General features: G+C 45.0%; 1 protein-coding gene and 1 long non-coding RNA gene across 3 annotated transcripts in view; one reads left to right on the top strand and one right to left on the bottom strand.

Annotated features, from left to right (window-relative positions):
- The window catches only part of LOC147020713 (AP-3 complex subunit beta-2-like), an 87,037-nt gene that overhangs the window by 3,638 nt on the left and 71,293 nt on the right, over positions 1–12,106 (bottom strand). The window contains exons 22-23 of the mRNA XM_085896273.1: positions 11,686–11,786; positions 6,293–6,521 (exon numbers count right to left, since the gene is read on the bottom strand). Of these exons, the coding sequence (XP_085752399.1) occupies positions 6,293–6,521; positions 11,686–11,786 (330 nt within the window). The remainder of the gene's footprint in view (positions 1–6,292; positions 6,522–11,685; positions 11,787–12,106) is intronic.
- LOC147020714 (uncharacterized) overlaps positions 1–12,106 on the top strand; it is a 30,038-nt gene that overhangs the window by 1,593 nt on the left and 16,339 nt on the right. Inside the window, exon 1 of one of the 2 annotated variants that reach the window (XR_015061933.1) lies at positions 3,056–5,023. The exons of the other annotated variant lie outside the window; for it this stretch is intronic. This is a non-coding gene — a long non-coding RNA (uncharacterized LOC147020714). Of the gene's footprint in view, positions 1–3,055; positions 5,024–12,106 lie in introns of those variants that run through there. 2 annotated transcript variants of the gene reach the window in all.

The following is a 12,106-nucleotide window of genomic DNA, read 5'->3' as shown; positions in this document are numbered from 1 at the left end:
TCCGATTGAGAGGTAGGTCAAAGGTCAGAGGGACCTCATCCATATTAATTATGTCCTGGGGAGCAATGAAGTTCTCTGCTATTTTCTCCTGCGTGTAGTTCCGAAAGTGTGCGATTTTTTCTTCGAAGTCAGGAGGGAGTTGTTGACAGAGAGTCGTTCGTGCTCTGACATAAAGACCTTTGTGTTTCATAAATCTGAAACACCATGACTGCCCACCCTGAAATTCTTGTATTTTCTTTTCTGCAGTGATCGATCTTGCTTTGAGTCCAATCTGAACAGGAGAAACACCCTGACCATCCACTCTCTGTGTGTTAACCCAGTCTTCAAGTTCGTCTTCGAGTTTGGGCCATCGGCATTTCCTTCCTCTGAAAGCCTTTGTTGACTTTTTGCAGCGAGAAAGTTTGCTCCTCTGCTTTCTCCAACGTATGATCATGGATTCATTCACTCCAAGTTCATAGGCAGCAGCTCGGTTTCCCTTTTCAACAGCCAGTTTGATCGCCTTAAATTTGAAAGCTGCATCGTAAGCATTGCGTCGTGTTTTCGGCATGATGGAAGTTGTCTGCGCAAGGGCGATTAACTGAATGTTTCGTGCGTGTAAATGTGGAGGAAAAAAAACCGCAAACAGTTATCACTAGCACACTTTTACAGTGAGTTTTGAATTCACGAAGAGTCAAAACCAGTTTTGAAACCTAATGTGAATCTAAACATAGACTGGAGACTGACGACAACAATTTGATTTGGCCTGAACACGTCATCGGGAAAACCCGCAACATCGGAAAAATCCATAAACAAGCCGCATCGTTATTTTAGCCGCAGAGGTCGAAGTTGAGGGAAACAGTTGCGGCTAATAGTCCGAATTTTACGAAAGTAAAAGTTCAAAAATTAAAATAAAAAAATTCATGTATTCAACAAATTTGAACCAAGAGTCGTGTTCACAAATATAACCAACTAAACCACCAACATTGTGCTCAAAGTACTGTTACATTAATGGCCGTCGAGAACCCAGCCACTGTGGTTGCACAAGTTAGTGCACTCTCAGTGCTGGTCCCAAGCCCGGATAAATGGGGAGGGTTGCGTCAGGAAGGGCATCCGGCGTAAAACCTGCACCAAATCATTATGCGGATCATAAAACGGACTTCCATACCGGATCGGTCGAGGCCCGGGTTACCAACGACCACCACCGGTCCTGTTGGTCAGCAGGGTACCGGTGGAAATTGTGTTACTGCTGGGCAAAGGAGGAGAAGGAGATGGGGAAGGCGTGTCCAGAGGCAGTGGTAGAGGAGGAAGGGTAGAAGTGTGGAGGTGAGAGTTGGAACTTTGAATGTTGGGACTATGACTGGCAAAGGACGAGAGTTGGCTGATATGATGGAGAGAAGAAAGGCGGACATACTGTGTGTACAAGAGACCAAGTGGATGGGGAGTAAGACTAGGAGCATTGGAGGTGGTTTCAAACTGTTCTACCATGGTGTGGATGGGAGGAGAAATGGTGTCGGGGTAATCCTGAAGGAGGATTATGTCAAGAGGGTATTGGAGGTGAGGAGAGTGTCGGACCGAGTGATGAGTGTGAAGTTGGAAACTGAAGAGGTGATGATGAATGTCATCAGTGCATATGCCCCACAAGTGGGGTGTGAGATGGAGTAAAGAAGATTTCTGGAGTGAGTTAGATGAAGTGGTAGAGAGTATATCCAAGGAAGAAAGAGTGGTGATTGGAGCAGATTTCAATGGGCATGTTAGGGAAGGGAATAAAGAGGATGAGGAGGTGATGGGTAGGTACAGTCTCAACAAGAGAAATGTGGAAGGGCAGATGGTGGTAGATTTTGCAAAAAGAATGGAAATGGCAGTGGTAAATACGTATTTCAAGAAGAAGGAGGAACACAGGGTGACGTACAAGAGTGGAGGAAAGTGCACACAGGTGGACTACATCTTAAGCAGGACATGCAACCTGAAAGAGATTAGAGACTGTAAGGTGGTGGTAGGGGAGAGTGTAGCTCGACAGCATCGGATGGTGGTTTGCAGGATGATTTTGGAGGTGAGGTTGAGGAAGAGAGTGAGGACTGAACCAAGGACCAGATGGTGGAAGCTGAAGGAGGAAGACTGTTGCGTGGAATTTAGGGAGGAGGCGAGACAGGTGTTGGATGGTGGTAAAGATGGGTGGGATGTTTGGGCAACTCCAGCAGAAGTGGTGATGGAGAGAGCTATGAAGGTACTTGGTGTGACATCTGGACAGAGGAAGGAAGATAAGCAGACTTGGTGGTGGAACGAGGAAGTACAGGAAAGTATAAGGAAGAAGGGGTTGGCAAAAAAAGAAGTGGGATAGCCAGAGAGATGAAGAAAGTAAGCAGGAATACAAGGAGTGGCGTCGAAAAGCGAAGAGAGAGGTGGCGAAGGCTAAGGAAAAGGCATATGACAAGGTGTATGAGAAGTTGGATACAAAGGAAGGGGAAAGGATTTGTACCGAGTGGCCAGACAGAGGGACCGAGCTGGGATGGATGTGCTACAGGTCAGGGTGATAAAGGATGCAAATGGAAATGTGCTGACAAGCGAGGAGAGCGTGTTGAGAAGGTGGATGGAGTACTTTGAGGAGTTGATGAGAGAGAGAAAGAGAGAGAGAAAGAGAGAGAGAGAGAGAAAGAGAGAGAGAAAGAGAGAGAGAGAGAAAGAGAGAGAGAAAGAGAGAGAGACAGAGAAAGAGAGAGAGAAAGAGAGAGAGAAAGAGAGAGAGAAAGAGAGAGAGAGAGAGAAAGAGAGAGAGAAAGAGAGAGAGAAAGAGAGAGAGAGAGAGAGAGAGAGAGAGAAAGAGAGAGAGAAAGAGAGAAAGAGAGAGAGAGAGAGAGAGAGAGAGAGAAAGAGAGAGAGAAAGAGAGAGAGAAAGAGAGAAAGAGAGAAAGGGAGAAAGAGAGAGAGAGAAAGAGAGAAAGAGAGAGAGAAAGAGAAAGAGAAAGAGAAAGAGAAAGAGAAAGAAAGAGAGAGAGAGAGAGAGAGAGAGAGAGAGAGAGAGAGAGAGAGAGAGAGAGAGAGAGAGAGAGAGAGAGAGAGAAGAGAGAGAGAGAGAGAGAGAGAGAGAGAGAGAGAGAGAGAGAGAGAGAGAGAGAAAGAGAGATAGTGAATCAGGAAGTGTGGTGGATTCGTAAGGATGAAGTGAGGACAGCTATGAAGAGGATGAAAAGTCGAAAGGCAGTTGGCCCAGATGATATACCAGTGGAGGCATCGAAGTGCTTAGGAGAGATGGCAGTGGGGTTTTTAACCAGATTGCTTAATAAAATCTTGGAAAGTGAGAGGATGCCGGAGGAGTGGAGATTAAGTGTACTGGTACCGATTTTTAAGAATAAGGGTGATGTGCAGAGCTGTGGTAATTACAGAGGGATAAAGTTGTTAAGCCACACCATGAAGTTGTGGGAAAGAGGAGTGGAAGCTAGGTTGAGAGGAGAGGTGATGATTTGTGAGCAGCAATATGGTTTTATGTCAGGAAAGAGCACCACTGATGTGATGTTTGCTTTGAGAGTGTTGATGGAGAAGTACATGGAAGGCCAGAAGGAGTTACATTGTGTGTTTGTGGATTTAGAGAAAGCTTATGATAGGGTGCCAAGAGAGGAGTTGTGGTATTGTATGAGGAAGTTGGGAGTGGCAGAGAAGTATGTGAGGGTGGTGCAGGATATGTATGAGGACAGTGTGACAGCGGAGAGGTGTGCGGGAGGAATGACGGACCGGTTTAAGGTCGAGGTGGGATTGCACCAAGGATCGACTCTGAGCCCTTTCCTGTTTGCAATGGTGATGGACAGGTTGACGGACGAGATCAGACTGGAGTCTCCATGGACTATGATGTTCGCGGATGACATCATGATCTGTAGGGAGAGGAGGGAGCAGGCTGAGGCGAGCCTCAAGAGGTGGAGGTACGCACTGGAGAGAAGGGGAATGATAGTCAGTAGGAGTAAGACGGAGTACATGTGCGTAAATGAGAGGGAGGGTGGTGGAATGGCGTGGTTGCAAGGAGTTGAGGTGGTGAAGGTGGATGGGTTTAAATACTTGGGATAAACTGTCCAAAGTAACGGAGAGTGTGGGAGAGAAGTGAAAAAGAGAGTGCAGGCAGGATGGAGTGGGTGGAGAAGTTTCAGGAGTGATTTGTGACAGAAGGGTATCTACAAGAGTGAAAGGGAAAGTATACAAGATGGTAGAGACCAGCTATGTTGTATGGTTTGGAGGCGGTGGCGCTGACAAAAAGACAGGAAGCGGAGCTGGAGGTGGCAGAGTTAAAGATGCTGCGATTCTCGTTGGGAGTGACGAGGATGGACAGGAGAAGAAACGAGTATATTAGAGGGACAGTGCAAGTAGGACGGTTTGGAGACAAAGTGAGAGAGGCGAGATTGAGATGGTTTGGACATGTACACAGGAGGGAAACGGAGTATATCGGGAGAAGGATGCTGAGGATGGAGCCGCCAGGCAGGAGGAGAAGGGGAAGGCCAAAGAGGAGGTTCATGGATGTGGCGAGGGCGGACATGCGGGTGGTTAGCGTGACAATGGAAGTCGTGGAGGACAGAGCGAAATGGAGACGGAGGATGATCCGCTGTGGAGACCCTAACGGGAGCAGCCAAAAGAAGAAGAGGACTAATGATAGCTTGGTAGTTCTTGGAATTACGTGTCCAGTTAGTTGTAGTGCAATTCCCCAATTAAAATCAGAGATTCAGTGGAGAGAAAATCCCTCAGTCTCCCCTCCCTCCATAATCATGCAATTTCACTCTTTCATAAAGAATATCTGGTTCAGATATTCTTTATTGAAGAGGTGATGATGAATGTGACCAGCAAGCCCGAGCTGTGATTTCAAACGGGAAGATCACAGTACGAGGGAGCACGTGGTTTCTGCAGGCCAATGGGTCTGATCGTTGCTGAAGATGAGTCCGTGTCTGGCATGTGCGCATCGAGGGGTCAATGGACTTGAGGGCGCAACACCGTCAATAAAAGGGGACGATGGGCAGAAGTCCGAGTCGTTTCACTGGCATTCTCAGAAGGGAGCTGCGTGAGACAAACGGTGAGTGTCCGCCCTCCAGCAAGACAGTCCACCAGTTAAAAAGGAACAGGAGGCAGACTGGTGCTTCCAGTGAGGCCTTCACATTATACAGATGAGCTCCCATGTATGTTTTATCTTCATTTTTTATGTCGTATGGTCGTAGTTCATATACCATATGGTCGTAGTTCATGAACTGGTCACCCTAAAAAGGCGGAGTTGTTACATGTTTTTCAAAACATCCACTTTCCACTTTGACTACAGACCAGAAAAACCACAGATATCTAGATATCTTAGTATGAGAAGAAAGGTATTTTTGTCTCGTTTAATGTGGAAAAAACAGAAGTAAAAAATATGCAATCGTTTTTGTGTAACAGGCAAATAAGTGATACAAGTCAGGGGTGGAGTAAACAGGTGGAGGCGGCGGATATGGTGGTTGTGGTGAGTCAAATTTGGAATAAACTGAATTTATTTCAATCAATAAGCTTTAATCTCATCTATTTTGTTATTTTTAGGTGAGTAACACTTGGGACTTGCTGTTGCATGATGCAAAATTGATTATTCAACTCGTTATTATTCAGCAAACCCTGACCAATATGTACAAACTCCTAAAAGAGATCTAGTAAATATCTTTACATAGTTATGTATCTCGCAGATTCTCAGGATAAAATTGGCACTTGAATTGTCCAAAACGGCCAAAGGATAACTGATCCACATCCAATTTACTCAGAAAGGGTGAATTCGAGATAAACGCGAAAATGTGTTTTCCTTGTAATGCATTATCCATTAAAGTTCATAATTAAAAATACCATATTCGCCGTTAATTAGTGGTTTTTGCGAAAAAAAAAAAATTCACACAAGTACATGTAGCTTAGTGATGTCTATCAACACAGAGAAAACTGAAAAATTGAATATTTTGACGCTATAACGCAAATAATGACCAGTTCATGAACTACGACCATATCCTTTTTATGCCAATTGAATTTTCTTTCATTGTGTTTTCTTAAATAAATGTGCTTGGCTGTTAAAACTTGTTTGTTGGGGGAGGCTGACAGGACACCCTCCAGACATGGGCAAATCCGGCAGTACCTTGGATTATAATTAATTTGTGTTTCACCCTCCCCCCCACCCCACACCGAGGTGCGGCTGGCTCTGTCCAAATTTAGCGGCCGCTTTGTTCCATTCTGTGAGACCACGTCTCTGCAAGCCGGGTTCGAGTCCGTAGGACGGAGACCAGGTTTCGTAACAATACTTTCCCAATACAAGCCTGGGGTTAAAACCGTGGTTTCTCACCTTGCGTTGGGAATGGATGGATGCGCAGTCCAGGCTTGGCCGGCTCACCAACGTGCACATTGACCACCTCACTATCTGTGCCGTTGGACAAGGTTAAATGGAGTGCTGTGAAGCCGGCAGGGAGGTCACATTGTGTACGTGCAAAGCAGAAATCCGCAGACAGACCCTCGCCAGCGAGGCGATGCAGCAAAGGGTAAGAGCGATTAGGGTTGACCAGTGGGCTCGACATCTGAAGAGACAAATGAAAGAGATAAATCGATCAAGTTTGAACTGAGATTAATAATGAGCCACAGACTTTGAAGAATATCGTTCACCTGGCAGCTTGCTCGGTGGTACATGATCTAATTTTCTACCTCATTTGCTGTTTAATACCAAATTACATATTGACAAGTGGCATTTCCATATCTGTTGCATACTCAACCCAAAACATTGAAATATTCTCATTTAAACATGGCCAGTCACAGCAGTTAACAGATTCACACAACTATGATACATGCACTTGATTAATGACAACAAAAGTTGCATACAAAATGACGATCACTATTCTTTGCAGTTGGCGTCGTAAAATTAAATAGCTGTTCAGCACTATATATACACGTCACATGAGCCCCACGGGAGTGTACGGTGCCGATAGAAAGTCTACAGCCCCTTTCAAAATGTTCACCTCTTGTTGCCTTACAGCCTGGAATTAAATTTCATAAAACAACACTTTTTACACTTTTATTTACACACCGTAACCCACAACTTCCAAGTGAAAAACAAATTCAACAAATTTCAGCAATTTAAAAAATACAAAACTAGAATATCTTGGTTGGATAAGTATCTACCTCCCTTATAATAGCAATTGTAAATTATCTCAGGTGTAACCAATCACCTTCAAAATCACACAGCATGTTAATTGACCTCCACCTGTGTTAAATGGTGGTGATTCCAACTATTTCAGAATAAAATCCGCTGTTCCTGTAGGTTTCCTCTGCTGGGGAGTGCATTTCACAGCAAAGACTCGACCATGAGCCAAGGAGCTGTCAAAAGACCTCCGGGATAAAGTTGTGGAAAGGCACAGATCAGGGGATGGGTAGAAAAATATTTCATAGACCTTGAATATCTCTTGGAGTACAGTCAAGGCAACCATTAAGAAGTGGAAGGTGTATGGTACCACCAAGACCCTGCCTAGATCAGGCCGTCCCTTCAAACATGATGACCAAGCAAGGAGGAGACTGATCAGAGAAGCTACCAAGAGGACAATGGCAACTTTGAAAGAGCTAAAGGCCTTTATGGCAAAGACTGGTCACTGTGTGCATGTGACAACAATGTCCTAAACACTCCACAAGTCTGGCCTGTACGGCATGGTGGCAAGAAGGAAGCCATCACTCAAAAAAGTCCACCTTGAGGCCCATTTGAGGTATGCAAAAAAACTCCGGAGATTCTGAAGCCATTCCGGAGATTTGGCAAAAAAAGGTTTGTGGTCTGACGAAACTAAGATGGAACTTTTTGGCTAAAATGCGAAACGTTACGTTTGGCGCAAACCCAACACACCACATCACCCAAAAAACACCATCCCTACTGTGAAGCATGGTGGTGGCAGCATCATGTTACGGGGATGTTTCTCATCAGCAGAGACTGGGGCACTTCTCAGGACAGAAGGGCAAATGGATGAAACAAAATACAGAAAATTTCTCGAGGAAAACCTGCTGCCCTCTGCAAGAAAGCTGAAACTGGGACAGAAGTTCACCCTTCAGCATGACAACAACCCGAAACACACAGCCAAAGCTACACTGGAGTGGCGAAGGAACAAAAATATAAATGTCCTTGAGTGGCCTCGTCAGAGTCCTGACCTAAATCCAATTGAAAATCTGTGGCAGGACTTCAAGATTGCTGTCCATCAACTGAGCTTGAACAGTTTTGTTCAGAAGAATGAGCAAATATTGCCCAATGAAGGTGTGCGATGTTGGTTGAAACCTGTCTCAACAGACTCGCAGCTGTAATTGCTGTCAAAAGTGCTTCCACCAAGTATTAACACGGGGGGAAGGAGAGACACTTATCCAACCAAGATATTGTTCCAGTTCTCGGAACCGGATGCAGACAACATACAGGTGTCCCAAGTCAGTTATTCCATTAAGTACATGTGTAGATAGATCCCAACCTTGTGTGTAATGGGAAGACACTAGGGTGCATTGCGATGAGCTTTTAGATAGGTTTATAAATCACTTCTACCCTTTTATTTTGAACCACAGTACCCTCTCTCGCTTGCTACTCTCGCATGGGCTGAGCAAGCGCTTGTTCGCCGACTCGCCGACTGGCGAGTCCGGACACGTGTGGAGTGGGCGGGCTTCCCGGTATGGCCGAAAATCCCGCCCAGAAAGGGCGGACCCATGGAAGCCCCGTCCAATCAGGGCGGGCAGTGACGTCAGCTTCACCAAGGCCCCTCCCCACTGAGGGAGATCTATAAATTACGAAGCAACCCTGAGAGTGAAGAGCATTGGAGTGAGACAGTTCTTTGGCTTGTAGTGAAAGAAAGGAGGAAGGTCGTAGAGTGGTTGCGCTCTTTGGGGGTCATTCGTTTTGAGTGCGAGGGAGCTGGGAAGACCTCGACCCGACCTTGACCGGGTCTCTCGTTGGGTCCTGTCTGCAGCCCTGATCCCCGCCTCGGACTCCGCTCTACTCGACCCGGGCTCCTTCGCAGACACGTCCCCACGCGTGCGGCCATGGACCGAGCCGCACGACCATTGACAGGTGCCGCACCACGGAGCATCCCTTCCTTCAACGTTCAGGTACCAAAAAGAACTGCGACCTCAGCTCACCTCCCTCTCTGGCTGCGGGGGTCCTTTGCGGGTGTCCTTCTTTTGTAAGTTGATTGTAAATAAATTATTGTGGAAATGTTCCCAGTTTGTTTTTGTCTTTTCCTTCATTGGTCCAGCATGGTTCGGACTGAGTTCCAGCCGGGTCTTTATTCCCAATAAACTGTTCATTCTAGCCGTGCGTCCTTGGTGGTTCCGCTCGGCTGCATCCGATCCGGAAAGGTGGTTGGTAGAGTTGGTAGTTGGTAGAGTGATTGGGTAAGGCGCATCGAGGGCGTAGTTCCCCGGTAGTCGAAACTGCGTGGTTAATGAGGTAAATTGGTTCTCGACAAAAAGACCCTTCGCCACGCGGTTGAAATATTGGCATCCACAGTCGGTTAAGCGACCCACCGGCTCACGCAATTATCCAAGAGCGACGGCCTACAATTCCGGGATTCGATGTAACTTCCCCCACCTCGTGGTCGTTCTCACCACCGGACCCCGGCCCGCAACAATATTCCAGTTTTGTATTAATAATTAATTTTCTGAAATTTATAGAATTTGTTTTTTAACTTGGAAGTTGTGAGTTACGATGTGTAAATAAAGGTGGGAAAAGTGTGATTTCATGCAATTTAATTCCATGTTACAAGATAACGAAAGGTGAAATTTTTGAAAGGGGGTGTAGACTTTCTTTGAGCACTGTATTCCCATTTATTACGTCTGCCACCAAATGTGAGCGGAATTAATGTTTTCATCCCTGCCCGTTTGTGAACAAGATCTCTCAAAAAGTTGGAGCCGGATTCGGACGAAATTTGATGGACAGGTTGGATGTGTGGCAAGGACGAATCGATTCAATTTTGGTGATGATCCGAATCCGGATCTGAGAATTTTTTCAGTGATTGTTCACCATTGAGAACTGGGACCAAAAATGACATATAGCATGATATTTCAAAAAGTTGTGGATGAGCGATGACAAAACTAGGTTGATGAGGTGGTTTGGGGACAAGAACAAGGCAATTTGATTTTGGTTCAGGTCCCGATCCATGTCCGGCCTTATCGGTAGGATACAAAATGTAAACTGTTCAGCCTGGCGGAGCGATGCGCTCCACTGAGTGCTGTTGTAATTATATTTGTAAATAGAAATAAATTCCCATTTGGGGTTTTTGTGAAAAAAAATCCTAACAACCCAGGGACCTCATCATTAACGCGGTGACAGCCTCCTGAACTCCTCCACCAATGAAGTGTTCCCCCACTTGTTGAAGTCAAAATATGGCAAATAAAGCTAATCGATTCCAACCAGTCAGGAAAGGTTCTTTAAATTAATTAATCAGGTTAAATGATGGACATAATGAATGTCAACGAGAGTCCATCGAATAACATGGTCTTGAGAAAAATGACATCGGAAGGGTCTCTTCAACTCTTGCTTTGCGTTTAAGCACAATCTATATTTCTGAGCACGAGCCGTCATTTGCGTCTAAACCTTGCTATTACTCCGCCCTCAAAGCATGTGACAAATTTGATTGGTCGAGACCAAAGAAACTTTTGCCCAAGTACTACTAAAGGTTTTTGGAAGTGCAAAGGAAGTGATTTATGTTCCACAGTATTGAAATATAAAATAAAAGTTACAAAGGCTGTAGAAAACAAAACCAAAAAAAAGCAAGAACGACACTTAGTAGATTACATACCTCTGCCAGGCAGAACAGTTTACATTTTATATCCCACCGATGGGCCAAATCTGGATTCGGACCTGAACCAAAATCTAATTGGCTTTTTCTTGTCACCTTACCAACTCATCCACCAAGTTTTGTCATAACGCATCCACAACTTTTCGAGATTATCATGCCATATATCGATTTTAGCACCATCTCTTGTTGGTAAAGAATCACTTAAAAGATTTTTTTTAATTCTCGTTTCTAGATCCGGTTCTTCACCAAAATCGAATCAATTCGTCCTCGTCACACACCCAACCTGTCCACAAGTTTTTGAGATATCCTGCTCACAGACAGACAGGCAGACAGGGGAGAAAACATAACCTCCGACCACCTTCGGAGGCACCACCTACACCTACGGTGGCGGAGGAAACAAGCCATTGAATTGGAAGTTTACCACCACTCTTTCACACCACCCTGTCTAACACATTACATTAGGTATTTGTGCTTGTTGGTTGTGTCCTTGATATCCCTAAAAACAGCAAGTTTCTTGTTAGGAATGATTTCCAATTTTGTTTCCATGCTAGACAGTGAGACAGGCAGACAGAATGAAGCAATTTCCCCACTACTCTGTGGATGTACAATCGAGACGACATTCCGTACATTCTCCCAAATTCAAAGCCAAAGTGCAGTACTGCACTGCAAAACTTCAGGTTCGTGTTCCAATTCACGTTCTGCAGTTAAAAATATGTAATTAAATTGAAATCAAGTAGTTCCTCGATCATTGACCGACCTCTGTCATACAAACAGAATGAACCAATTGCTTAACCTGCTTTGCACTCCACACATGGGGTAATAAAGTGCAAAACGGTTCAGAGTTAGTGGTGGTCCTCAAAAATATGAGAAATTCGGCCTTCATTGATGGTCATGGGTTATTTCTGCAAAACACTGAAAAATAAAAACCCACATCAAGGGACGGCGAAACGGAGAGATTCAAGCCCTGCAGGTCCATGGGTAGGGAGGTGGGAACCAACGATGGGGATGGAGTCGTGGCTGGCATACTTCCAACTGGACACACACACACACAACCAAACGACATGGTGGCTAAGTGCCCAAAATACAACATGGAGTTACATTAGGCATTACTATCTAATAACCTTTTTGAGGTTGGCATCCCCACAAACAAATACCAGGAAGCAAAAGATCCAATGACAAAGCAGACACCAAAAACAAATAATTATGCACACAAGTCAGAGAGAGTAGGATCAGCATTATCTTGTCATATATACTTATTATACTGTATATAAGAGCAAGTCTGTTTGTTGCTTCCTTCAATGTGTTTACAAACTCCAGGGTCAATTTCTCCGACATTTTCTGTTCCACATTAT

Source organism: Eptatretus burgeri, chromosome 9 (genome assembly GCF_056783735.1).
Source record: "Eptatretus burgeri isolate ZD-2024b chromosome 9, Ebu_testis_v1, whole genome shotgun sequence".
Taxonomy (NCBI): Eukaryota; Metazoa; Chordata; class Myxini; order Myxiniformes; family Myxinidae; genus Eptatretus; species Eptatretus burgeri.
The sequence above is the reverse complement of the archived record's forward strand: the minus strand, read 5'-3'. Positions and strand labels throughout refer to the sequence as shown.